Here is a 14016-nt window from a genome sequence, read left to right as displayed (position 1 = left end):
TCTTGGAAACTAGAGATCATTTGTTTGTTCTTTGCCCCTTTGCATGCTCTCTCTGGATAGATTATTTCTTGGCTACAAAGATATCATCCAAGACCTACAAATTGGGACAACCATCTGCAGTGCATAATTAAGAGCAGCAAGGGGAAGAGACATGCTGCACAAGTGATGAAAATGGTATATACTGAAGGTGTTCATGCTATATGGATGGAGAGAAATCAGAGGCAATTTGAACAAGTGACCAGGACTGTGGAAGTAGTAGCAAAGGAGGTGGCATTTACTTGCAACATCAGAGCAGCACCTGGTATCGAAGACTACTGCAACGGTGCATCTTCTAGCTGCTAGTTATGACCCTATAGTTTATGTACGTGTATCCCCTGTTATGACCTGAGCAGTTGCACCCTTCCTATTGGGAGATTGGCTACCTGTTTTAGTGCCATCCCCTTAGCAGGTTATGATTCTGTGCTTTGTTGTTTTTTGGCAGCAGGTTGTGTAAGTCTAGCTGTAGCACTGTAATATTCACATTTTAGCAATTGATAAAGCTAAGTTAATTACCAAAAAGAAAAAAAATTGAAAAAATACCCATTTGAAGAAATATTACCAGTTAGTTTTGACAAAAAAGAAAAATTTACTGTTTTTTTTTTGGGTTAATAAAAGAGGGATGTAACACGAGGACTTTCGAAGGGTCACCCATCCTAGTACTACTCTCCAACAAGCACGCTTGACTTCAGAATTCTGATGGGATTCGGTGCGTTAGTGCTGGTATGATTGCATCCTAGGGGGTCACCCATCCTAGTATTGATTCAGTACCCTTTAAAGTTTAAACACACTTTATTATTTTTTTGATTTCAAGGTGGAAGTTCATGACGTTTATGAATAGAGCAACATAACATTGATTCTCAAGTTTCGACAAAGGTGCAAATATACCCCTCAACTTTGCGATTTAGAGCAGATATACCTCTCGTTATAAAAGTGGTGTATATATACACGTGTCATTATAAAATGGTGTAAATATACCCCTGCCGTTACAAAATGATGCAAATATAACCTTTTCGCTGACGGATTTTTTTAAAAAAATTATTTAGGTTATTTTTTAATTAAAAAAATGCTACGTGACTTTTAAAAAAAAGTCTACCTATTTATTTTTGAGTAGACATATTTTTCTAAAGTCACATGGTAATTGTTTTTTTTTTGTGTGTCGGACCTGGTTTGTTTAAAAAAATATCTCCGTGACTTTAAAAAAATAAGCCTACCAATTTTTTTAAACGAACCAGACCTGATCCACCAGAAAACAAAATTACTATGTGGCTTTAGAAAATTATGTTTACTAAAAAAAATGGTAGGCTTTTTTTTAAAGTCACATGGCGTTTTTTTTAATTAAAAAATAATCTAAATGATTTTTAAAAAGAATCTCGTCAGTGAAAAGGGTATATTTGCATCATTTTGTAACTGCAGAGAGGTATATTTTGCACCATTTTGTAACGACAGGGGTATATATACACCACTTTTGTAACGAGGGGTATATCTGCTCTAAATTGCAAAGTTGAGGGATATATTTGCACCATTGCCCTTTTTAAAATCGGTAAAGGGCCAAATATACCCATGTACTATTGCAAAAGGGTCAAATATACCCCTCGTTATATTTTGGGTCCAAATATACCCCTATCGTTATACTTTGGGCACTAATATACCCCTCCGCCGTTAAAGTTGTCCATCTTGGGCATCCTATCCTACGTGACAATGATATATGATGAGGTGCATGCCACGTGGCATTGCCACCTCATCACCTCTAACCCATTTTATTTCTCTCATCTTCCATCACTAGAACTTCCACCACTCCACCACCATTTCCACTATTACCACCATATAGTTAGAGCTCTAGAATTTTTTTTATCCATTCTGCCTAGTATTAAATAGTAATTTATTACTGGTCTGTTATATTATATTGTTTGAATATACATGGTACCTAATTCTTTAACCATATATATGTTGAATAATGATTAATATACATAATGATTTTCAGAGTATATTAAAATTATAATTCATTGTTCTGTTATTTTATTGAATATGTGACAAATACTATTAAAATAGGTAACTTAAGTGGACTTTTTATTGCCTGAGTCGATCGGATCTGGTTGAGAGGTGGTTGAGAATTGTGAAGCAGTGGCGGTTCAATGGTGTTTTCAGGTGGTTGGTTGCTAATGATGCAAAACTGCGAATGGTCCACAACCATTATTCCTTAAGCCTCACCTTGGATTTTTCATATACCTTTACCAGGGATGGAAATTTTAGTGGTGGAAGATGGGAGGAATAAAATGGGTTAGGGGTGACGAGGTGGCAATGTCACGTGGCATCCACCTCATCAAATATCATTGCCACGTAGGATGGGATGCCTAAGGTGAACAACTTTAACGGTGGAGGGGTATATTTGTGCCCAAAGTATAACGGTAAGGGTATATTTGGACCCAAAGTATAACGAGGGATATATTTGACCCTTTTTCCAATAGTACAGGGTTATATTTGGCCTTTTTCCGTTTTAAAATTCCAAATGATCGACCATTAATCGACCTAAGGATCCCAAAACTTTTTGAATCCTCTGTGAAACATCTTCGAATATGTTAAGAAAATTTTCCTAAAATAGATTCCACATATACACGTTTTCTTCCTTAAAGTCGAGCTTCCAATACGGAGAAATTGTGGTAAGGACTCTATAGTGGAATTCAAATCTTCTCTAGGTCCATTGAGAGTTACATATCTCTCATCGTAGAAATCAAAGTCTTAACCCAAATATAATTAATGATATTTCAAGTGTGAGGTACATAAAACCAACTGCTTTCTTGTTTTGTACCATGATTAATTCGTACAAACGCAAGTAAATAAATATATTTTCTAGCAACTTTTTTTGTTTACATGCTACATTCGCAAAAGTTTATGGAAAAGTTAAAGAACAAAGGCTAAAGCAAAGCTTTTCTTTTGGTTTTCATGAAGGAGTATCCGTAATTTAATTTTTAGTTTTCTACAATTAAATATTATTGCAGTGATGGTCCCTTTCCCTTTTTTTCCAATCGTATGTTTAGATGAAATTTCACATTAATTTAAAAAAAGTTGTTATTACGTGTTCCGTCAAAGATGAAAGTATAAGTATGCTTGCACGGCTTCTTGCAAAACAAATAAAAATGTTGTGCTTGATCGACAAATTTTCTTTAAATATTTTTCACCTGCAGCAGTAATTCTTTGATTTTCAAAGGTCATTTTTCCAACTCCAAAACTTTTTTATTGGAGTATACTAATACTTTTGGTCTCTACGTTATTGATAAATTGAAATATGGTCCTTATAATATGCAATTCAGTTAAATAACTAGATATTTTACACCAAACGAACGAAAAATATCGATGGTTTTGCTCATTCAAGGTTTAATAAGCATTTCTTGGGTAAAACTATCTTGACAAATTTTTAAGAACTTTTGAGAAAAAAAAGAAATATTCACACAAAAACATCAGTAGTAACAACATACTTAGTGTAGTCTCACAAAGTGGGTCTCTGAGGGTAGAGTATACGCTGATTTTACCCTTCTATCTTGAGAGATAGAGCGCTATTTTCAGTAGACCCTCGGCACAATATTACTCCCTCTGTCCCATATTACTTGGTCACTTTCCCTTTTGCATGCACCTTAAGAAATCATAAATAAAAGATGTATTTTACTATCTTACTCTTATCTCTTTCCAATAAATACATTATAATCAATATTGACTATTTTCAAGAACATTTAATACTAAGGGTAAGATTTAATTAATTTTATCTTAATTTTATAATGAACAAGTAATTTTGAGATATATATTTTTAGTAACATTGCTAAGTAATATGAGACGGAGGGAGTAGTACAAAATAACGTTTTAATTAAAAGAAAGATTCTTCAAAAAATCTTCTCCAATTTTTTCAAATAAATTCTTTTTGTTCCTTTATTCTATTACTTCCCAAGTTTCGAAGCACGCACGTTAATTGATACTACTCCCTCTATTTCATAATAAGTGACTCTTTTAATTCATGCACACTCTTTAAGAAATTAATTACTTCTAAAAAATTATGAGTATTGTTACTAATTTATCCCCAATTAATGCTTAGAAAAAGAAATATTATTTAATGATTTTTGATTAAAAATAAAGATAAATTTAGAAGAATAAAATTAATTTCTTCTTAAAATTTTAAAACGTCACTTATTTTGAAATAAAATAAAAAATTAAAAAAGTCATTTAATATAAAATGGAGGGAGTAACATTTGCATTTAAAAAAAAAATGATTCAGGAAATTATGAAAACAGAATTATGATTCAATTGGTATGTAAGTCCCGAAACTCAACAGTATAAAATACACTCCGTGTAAACACCAACATAGCTTCGCGCTTTTCTCTATGCACTCTACTCTCCCTCACTTTCCGCTTTTCCTCTCTCTTGAATAAAGCCTTCTCTCCCTTCACTCTCTCTTTAGAGCAAACAAATCTTTTAATTCCTCTTCTTCACCCAATTCCTTCCTCCTCCTTCTTGGCTTATAGTCTAGTAAAGCAATGGCAGCACAAGACGGTCAAGAAGACCACCCTGAACGCCTCAACTACAAGGTTTGTCTTCTTAACTTCTTACTTCCATTCTTCTTTGTGTTTTGCCTCAAAGCCCCCCCCCCCCCCCCCCTCCCTTTTTCTCTGCTACTAATATTTTCTTCTGTTTTATTTCTACAGACATGGGTCCTGAAAGTTTCCATTCACTGCGAAGGCTGCAAAAGGAAAGTCAAGAAAATTCTACAACAAGTCCATGGTATTTATCCCCCCCCCCCCCTCTTTCCTTTCTTTTCTTGAGCTTCATAACATGGTTTTAATTTGTCTGATGATAAAAAAAAAGTATCTTTTGAAATTTCTTTATCTGGTTAGAATGAAGTTTGAAAGTTTCATGTTGGTCTGTCTTGAAAGTTGAATTTTTATCTCAACTTTTCAGGGGTGTATGCTATAGATATTGATCTCAAGCAACAGAGAGCAACAGTTACTGGGGACGTAGAAGCAGAATCTTTACTCAGGAAACTACAAAAGTCTGGCAAACACGCCGAATTAATACCCCAACAGTCTACTGATCACAAGGAGAAAAAGCCTTCTAAACCCAAGAACAAAGATAAACAAAATGGCCCACAAAACAAAGAAGCACCAACAACTAGCCAATCCGAAACCAGTAACCACAAAGATGTCAAATCAACTGAGAAAAATGTAGTACCCAAAGAACCTTCTGGAAAAACTCAAGATGCTAGCAATGAAATACCCAGAAAGAGTGAACAATCCAGTACCGGTTCAACTAAACCGGAGGAAAAAACCGGCACCGGCTCTGCTGATGAACCGGCAGTGTCTAAGGATAATGTAGGCGGTGATGAAACGGTAAAGGAATCAAAATCTGAAGGGAAAAAGCCGGTAACCGACTCAGCCGGTAAACAACAAATTCCTAGTGATAATGCTTCTGCTAGTGGCGAAAAAAGCGGTGGTGACCCAGGTGATGAAGCAAATAGCACTATTGGCAAAAAGAAGAAAAAGAAAGGGCAAAACAGTAACACCGAGGGCACACCATCAATTGTTGTTCCTGCTGGTCCACAATTCGAACATCATGACATGGGACCACAAATTTCTGCTCCAGCCAATCATAGCCCTCCACGTCATCCAGGTTATCATTATTACCCACAGCAGGGACCTCAATACTACGCCCCACCACCAGCATACGTTGTTAGCTACAATACCGCACAACCTACGAGCAACTATACGGCGTCATATTATGCTCCAACACCTCCAACTTCGTATGCGTATACGTATTCTGGTCCTGTTACGGTACCTCCACCGTCCGATGTGGATACGTATCCACGCCAGCCGTTAGATTCGTTTGAAATGTTTAGTGATGAAAATCCAAATGGATGCTTTATTATGTAATGGAATTACATGTATAACGGCTTATACTACTTGTATAACTACGGGTTTTGTTTTCGGTTTTTTATTGTAGATATTTAAGTATGAAAATGCAGAGATTAGGGTATAATTTAGAAAATGCCAGGTGCTAGTGTTGGGGGGCTTTAATCTTTTAGTGGGTTGTTGCTTCTTTGTTGAATGTTTTAGCTTTATTTTAGTAGACTATATTTCGTTTTTTAGTCTAAAGTTAGCTTAGCCTTCGTAATGCTTAGTTGTATTTTGGCCCTTTTGCCTCATTCATCTCCCTTTTTCCTCTATAATTATGTGTAATTAAATTTGCTAATTTGTCTTGCTTGATCTATTATTAAAGATTTAAGTATTCAAGATTAATCACAAAAGAATAAATACACGCCTATAACTTTTAACTCATGAAATATAAGGAAAAAACATATTGAAACATGATGATATTCCAAATTAAATGAATACATGACACATGTTACCTAGTATTTTTCATCCAAAACAAATTAATGCATGACATTTTTTATTGCTATCCATAATTGATTACTATGTACTCTCGCCTAAACCTATCGCTTAAGTATGGTATACCGATGAGGTTTGGTATAAATAATTGGTGTACTAAAGTTCTTTCCAAAGTATAATGCCTTGGGAAATAAAGTTATTCTCTTTCCCAATTTGAACTTGATAGTAATGCGAAAAGCAAATGATATTTTCCTTTTAACTTATGAGTAGTATACGATTTTCTTTTACAGCAATCTTTTCAAGTGCTTTTGTTTTAAATATTTAGAATATTTTCTGTAATTTCATATTAAAAATTGGAGCAATCAATTTTCAAATTAAAACAATTTAAACTAAGAAGTTTGACTTTCATATTGTAGAGGAAGCTTAATAAGTTCGATAAATATCAAATTTGATTTTATCCCATTTTATATTAGTGAGTGAATATGTGGGCTATTAATCGTTGTTTAGCACGTTTCATGTGATAACCGGAATCTATGATCATGTGAAGAACATGAGAAAATCTTGCAACAATAACATTATGAGTGTATACGGTAAAAACCGGATGCGAGGCAAACCGGTGGAGCGAGGGGACCGATTGATCTGTCTTCTTCGTCATTGGAACAACCAAGCCCGGTGACCCGAGCATTCATGGCCGTTGGTCCGTATAGCCGTTGGTTCGAGTAGCCGTTGGTCCGTGTGGCCGTTACACGCGAGCCACGTGCCAGTAGCGTCCTGTCATGGTCAACTACCCACCATGCGTGTGTCAGACGGCGCCGTCAGTCTAATCCCACCAAATCCGTGCAGAGTTGTCCTTATTATTATTATTTTATTAATTCATATTGGATGAAACCCATGGAAGTCACACTATAAATAGGGCATATCCCCCTCCTTTGTAAGGGTTGACTTCTTTATTTTCTAAGAACACTTGCAATAGAAAAATATATATGCAATCTCTCTCTTAATATCTGATCCGGCCAAGGCCGTTTGTTTCCATTTACGTTGTGTTTCTTCCATTAAGTATTCAACATGGCTTCTAAACGTTCATGTCCGTAGCAAATTAAGCAAATCACCGTTACTAGCCGTTTTATTACCAAATACTCACACGCTTATTTTCCGCTATTAAATATAAATCAAGATCTAAGCACATATCCTATACCCGCGTACAAATTCAATTGGTTTCCCAATTTCGGGGTAAACAATGAGAGGCTTCTAATGTTAGAGGTCAAAGCAAGCAGTGAACAACTTGGAAGAAATACATTGGACTTGTTTGGGGTATAAATAGGAGTATTTCAATATTACAAATATCAAATTTCAGCGTTTGCGATATCCATTGAACATTATCTTACAATATTATACACTTATACATAATTTTTATTTTAGTAAGTTTTTTTAAGTAAAGTTCGTCTTATGAGATTTATGCATAAACACAATTTTAGTATAACAAGACCTATTTGGAATAAGCTAATTTATTTGGGATCTTGTAAATTCACTCTTTTCACACTTTTCACATCGAAAATTATAGTTCCTTCTATATATATAAACACTGATTTACCATGAATATGCAAGAAAAACTTTATGGCCAATTTTTTTAATACAAAATTAAGAAATAATGATTAGTTTTGTAATGATACTTCTTCCGTCTCAAAATATTTTTCGTTTTATTGATCGAAGATAAAATTAAGTAGCTTTTTCCTAGTATGCCCTTGTATTAATTACATCGATCAACTGATTTTATGTGTTCACATACCAACATTTAAGAATATTCATCATTAATGGAGTAAATATTTATTGAGGAGAGAGAACATGATGAAATATGCTAACGGGGTAAAATAGTCAAAATTACTACCTTTATAAATGCTTTATTAAGGGTCGTATAAATAAATAAAAAATGCGATAAATATTTTGAGATGGAGAAAGTAATTAAAATGATTTTAGTTTCTACTTAATGATAATCTCTATCACACCAGCTATTCAATAAAATACAAGTTATTTAATACCCCTAAAAATTAGGAATATGCATTATCTAGTTGCTGTATTTGGGCCAGCAAATCCATGAGAGGTTTAATCTGATGTGTAAAGTGAAGTTGGTGATGTGCAGAATTGTAAGAAGGTTAGGCGAGAGAAGGGAAGGGAAGTGGTCCTTGTTTTTGGTGTCTCTTTAGGAAAGAGACACCTTTCATCAAAAGTCACAAATACTGGTTGAGGTTTTGATGGTTTCTTTTGTCTTTTGCCCTTGTTGCTTAACCTAATTATGACACTAACCTCTTTATTCTCTTTCCTTCTTTCTCTCTCCTTCACTTCTTAACACTCTTTTTTTCTCATCCGGTGTGTCGGTACACATTAAAACTCTGATTAAATTCGAATGGCATATTGCATGACCCAGTTTTTGGGTGCGCCACCAACATAATTTTTTCTGTATCAGGGGACTCGAACCCATAATCCCTGATTAAGCGTAAGAGGAATCTCAATCATCTCACCACACCTTTTGTTGGTCTTCCTAATACTCTTTACTTTCTCTGGTTTAATATATGTGAAGATGTTTGACTAAAAAAAAAAATTATCTTTTTAATTTGTGGTTTAAAATGAGTTATAAATTGTCTAATTGATAATTTGAAAATTAAATTGTTATTAAATATTGAAAAATGTGTTATTCTTTTGTTACCCTAACTAGTCGGTCAATGTTACTGCTCTTTCTTGGACTTATAGTTTGTAATGATGTTTGTCACTTTGTGTTAGTTACTTTGAATCTTGAGACCCCCATGTGATCAAAAGCAGTTTGTGTTGTTTGGTTCTAACCATCACTTCTTTTAACAAACACAACGACTCGCCTTTGTCTTTGAGTGGTGACAAAAAAAGATCCATTTTGACTCTAGTTTGACTATTTGATGTCCTATTTTAAATGCTTTCAGTTACTATCAGAATTTCTTCAGATCTAGTTCTAGTTTTAGTTGGATGCTGGTCAAACTCCGGACTTCCCATAACAAAATTACCAAAAATAGAGCTGTTATTAAACTCCAGGGGACAAAAAAATTGCGAGGAAATTTTGTGTATTTGGATTTCCATAGAAGATTTTTTTTCGAAAAATATTGTAGTAGTTTTTTGAAAATTGAGCTCTAATTTTGGCTTTTGCTTCTGTCAAAAAATGTAGTTTCATTTTTTAAGCAAATTTTTTATTCTTAAAAAGCACATAAGAGTTTTGAAGTTCTAATTTTTTCTCGAAAAGCTTTGATAGCAAAATTGAACCCAAAAAGTGAGGCGCACTTGTTGAATAAGTAGGGAAGAGTTAAAAGAAAGTTTTTTATTGCCTCTAACATCACATTTTCCATGAAAAGAATGAATGAATGACATCTTGGAGTTAACAACCGCACTCATGCTTGAAAATCAATGAATCTATGGTGCACTCAAAAAGTCTGAACTAACGGTTCATGAAGTAGGTAACTAGAGAAAATTATTAGGCGATTTCTTTTCATTAGAGGAAAATAATTATGAAAATTTATGCATATACATAATTGTGCAATATAGTAATTCCGCATGTTTTTTTTATCATCGTCTAATTATAATGTTATTCTTAATAAATCATGTTTGGTTGAACAAGTATGATTACATATGTAATATTATTCTAAATAAAAGTTAATTAAAAATGAGACAAACTTTTAAAATTAGATTAACATGTAATTAAGTTTTAATATGTAATGTGTGTGTGTGTAAATGAAAAAATAAAATAAAAAATGAATTCATATGGTAATTACGCTGTGACATTTCTACCAATTCGCCGGTTACTTTGGAAATTGGAAAGTATAATTACTTCCCCTTTATTACACCTAATGTTATGTTGACCGAATAATTTTAACCCGACAAAACGTTAGAATATATTATACCTGTATCTAATTATAAAACGGCCTTCCAAGCATATCCTTGAATTTTGAAGGCAAAGTTATTTGCTACTTCTGTTGGTGGAAGGTAATAACATAATCAAAACGAATTAAAACTGATCCAAACACTATCGTGATACAAATCAACGAAATTTTGTTTTATGATTTTGTCTTGCAAGCTTTACAACCATATAAATTGCTATCTTGTCCTTAATAAAAATTTGGTTGTCTAATGCTTAATGATTGACAAAGTATCTTGAAGGTAATTATAACATTGGGAAAGAAGGGAATGATCTGTAAATTTTCTCTTAGCAACTCATCATCAATTATTGATCTTGAAGGCCTTGGAATAATGGCATCTGTTGGGGTCCTCAATGTTTTGGAAAGTTATCTTTTGCTCCATTATTCCTGTCATCATTTGCTTTAATTTAATGGTCCCAGAGCCAGAGGACTCAATACTCTCACTAAATTAGATAACTTGCTTGATAGTTTCTCATTATTAGAAGAGAAATGAGAAAAGAATACTAATAGAATCAAAGGGTAAAGTGTTCTCATTTTCCGACAAGTTTAAATTATATAAATACTATCGGTGTAAGAATTTTCACGTAATCAAGTCACTCTGACATGTTTTAGTAAACGGGCTGTTTTATTTTTAAGATTACAGATCTCGCATTTTAAAAAAGCTTGCCTTAAAATATTCTTTGAATATATATATATATATATCCTCTTCTCTCTCAAAGTGTAGTGTGGTGAGGTTTTGCCTCACAGACAGAGTGGGAAATTGGGAGAAAAATACTTGGATCATTTCCTTCTAGTTTGCACTAAAGTGGCTTGAGTAGCCTTCAGGAGTGAAAGCCACTTGACTGTATGGAGAGGAGTTCACGAATGTTTTTTTCTCATCGTGTAGCCGGAGAATTTGATTACCACTGCATCCTTATATATATATATATATATATATATATATATATATATATATATATATATATATTTATATCCTTTTATAACTAATTGAACGGAGAACTACCACTTGTTGTCCACTTGTCTATCCAAGCAATGGGTGAAGTGAATGTTCTCCATCCCTTTTCTTGATTTTGAAAAGGTTGATTACCTAGTCTAGAAAGTGTATTGACTACAACCTCCTAAGTAATTATATATTTCTCCGGTTCTAATAAAATTGATCCTCTTAATTTCTTTAAGTAAAAGTCTCGTTTATTCTTTTTTTTTTTTTCTCAAAAGTTCCGAAAATCTCGCTTTTTCAACCATCTAAAGTATTATATGTTCAATATTATATACGTCCTGTCTCAATTTATATGATACTTTTTTTTAATCAATTCAAAGAGAATGACATTTTTCAATAATTAGAAATAATTTGAATCTTAAATTTCTTCTTTTACCCTTAATCAAAATGATTTTCTAGCCATAAAAATTTATTTGGCTTGTTTTAAATCACAAAATTCAAAAGTCTTCATTTTTTTCTTAAATTTCGTGGCTAGTCAAACACTCTGTATAAATTGGAACGGAGGGAGTATGACTTTAAATTTAGCTTGACAACTTATCAGCTATCTGTTTTCTCAGTTTTGCTGAACCTCTCACATTTTATAATCCTTCCTTTAAAAATTATTAAAAAGAATCGAAGCATCTAATTCAAAGAGCGTTGAGTTGAGTTGTCTGAGATCATTAATTTTAAACTATTTTGGAAATTCTTACACAATCTGTGTTGGGACAAATAATATCTTCTCTAACACGATCTTGCACATATAAAAATCTGTTATAGAACTTTAAATGTGAATCTAATTAGTTTTTTTTTTTCGTGAAAAGGTAAAAATGACTAAATAGGGTGGAGAGAGTGCACACGCTCTTGAAGAATATGTCTAAATCAAATAGAAAGACTAACTTCAATATGCTAAGGAGTTGGCTTAGAGTAAAGTTAATGACTTAATTGATTGAATTAAGAAAGACAACCCTTGAACAACTATGAGCAAAATAGAGAGAAGTTATTGTGATAGAATATTGAGAGAAAATAATTGTGAAAATGGACATATTAAAATTTAGTCCTAATATCACGTGAAATGATGTTGAAAAATCCCACAACATGTGAGAAATGGATGGAGGGTATGCTTATATGATCTTCCTTGGACAATTATCTCCTCATAAATTAGCTTTAGGGTTGAGTTAGATCCAAGATTAATTTCATTATATGGTATCAGAGCGGGACCAATTCAATTATTGTACATCGATGTTTGACCCCCATTTTAAATTGCCCATGCTTTAGATGTCAAGCACTGAACGTGAATGTGGTGTTGAAATGTATTACATCGGATAAAAAGGGATGGTTTGTCTCCTTTCTTATATGGGCTTGGGCAAAGAATGCCATCGTGCATTTATGTTTTGTTTCCTACATCATGTATATTAATGATATTTCTTCAAAACACATCTTAAATTATAAGTTTAACGAGGCGTATGCTACAATGTTTATTGTATACAGCTCAACTAATAAAGTCAGGAGTTCAAGTCTCATGTCCATCTTGCTATTTTTCATTTATTTTTCTAAAATTTAGCGCATCCATCGGAGCTGGCCGGTCTAGTGTCCCTTCTTGCTTCTTAAAGAAGTACTTTACTTGTTTGATTTATTCTCAAAATCTCCAAGTCTCTCACATTGAAATCTATATTCTACTTTTAAGTAAGAATTATTAAAATTTTAAAAACAATTTAAACTACTTTTAAGCAAAGACTCGGAATGCTCCACAACTAAGTTTACCCATTCAGACTCGCCTTTGTTCAATTATATTAAAAAAAAAAAAAATGAGCACTTCGATGAAGATTGATAGCATCATTCAAGTAAGTACAGATTAAGATCGTAGAAACATGGGCTTGTGATATAGCAACACCTAATTCCAGACCGGTTAATGCAAGAACTATAAATCCCAGTCCTTTTTTCTAATTTTTTTTATCAGACTTTCTAAACCCATTTGATATGATATAGCTTCCAAGCTTCCTAGCCGACTACACTAGGGCCATCCAGCTGGAATTAAATCAAACCGACGAAGCCGCCCTTGCAGCTAAGATGGAGGAGTTACAGAATAGGGAACTTGCTCGCTCGCTTCAGAATTCCGTTTAGATAGGAGGACCCCTATTAAAATTTTAAAAAGAATTTAAACTACTATTTTAAAAGTATAATCAATTTAATAATAAGAATTAAAGATTAAACTGTCAAATTTAAATTATGGAGTCATCTTTTTTCGTAATAGATCACTTCAACTTCTTGAAATGAAATGAATCTTCATCGCCAAGGCGTTTACTTCTTCATTTGCTTGCAAGTGCCCTGAGAATTAAGCTCTAGCACTTACAAACAAAAAACATTAAAAAGGAAGAAAGATTAGTCGTTCTTCAACATCCTTTTTTCTCCCACCAATAAAAGTGCACGTAGAATATTCATTTAGTCTTTCATACTTGCTATTTCTTAGGATGAAAAGTACGTATGTCTTTTGTTTTTTAATTAGAAGAGTTTCACTTTGTTGCATCTTGATAAAGTGAAGTGAGTCTACTAATTAGGAAACCGTGACAAGAGCAAAGATTTATTGATTGAAATGAATCTCGAGAAGTGGAGGGATAATTGCCACTTCCTTATCCTGGAGGATGTATTCCATCGACTTTGTTCAATTCTTGTTCCATTTATTATTTGATCATCTTTTCGGGGTAAA

General features: G+C 33.3%; 1 protein-coding gene and 1 pseudogene across 1 annotated transcript; one reads left to right on the top strand and one right to left on the bottom strand.

The window, feature by feature from the left end:
* Positions 1 to 655: 655 nt before the first annotated feature.
* On the bottom strand, positions 656 to 773 carry LOC132601064 (5S ribosomal RNA; annotated as a pseudogene).
* Positions 774 to 4381: 3608 nt separating this feature from the next.
* LOC132645950 (heavy metal-associated isoprenylated plant protein 35-like) lies at positions 4382 to 6278 on the top strand. Its single transcript, XM_060363222.1, has 3 exons — positions 4382 to 4610; positions 4728 to 4803; positions 4981 to 6278. The coding sequence occupies exons 1-3, from the start codon at positions 4560 to 4562 to the stop codon at positions 5946 to 5948; spliced, it is 1095 nt and encodes a 364-aa protein (XP_060219205.1). The 5' UTR covers positions 4382 to 4559; the 3' UTR covers positions 5949 to 6278.
* The last annotated feature ends 7738 nt before the right edge of the window (positions 6279 to 14016 follow it).

This window comes from Lycium barbarum, chromosome 6, assembly GCF_019175385.1.
Source record: "Lycium barbarum isolate Lr01 chromosome 6, ASM1917538v2, whole genome shotgun sequence".
NCBI lineage: Eukaryota > Viridiplantae > Streptophyta > Magnoliopsida > Solanales > Solanaceae > Lycium > Lycium barbarum.
The sequence above is the reverse complement of the archived record's forward strand: the minus strand, read 5'-3'. Positions and strand labels throughout refer to the sequence as shown.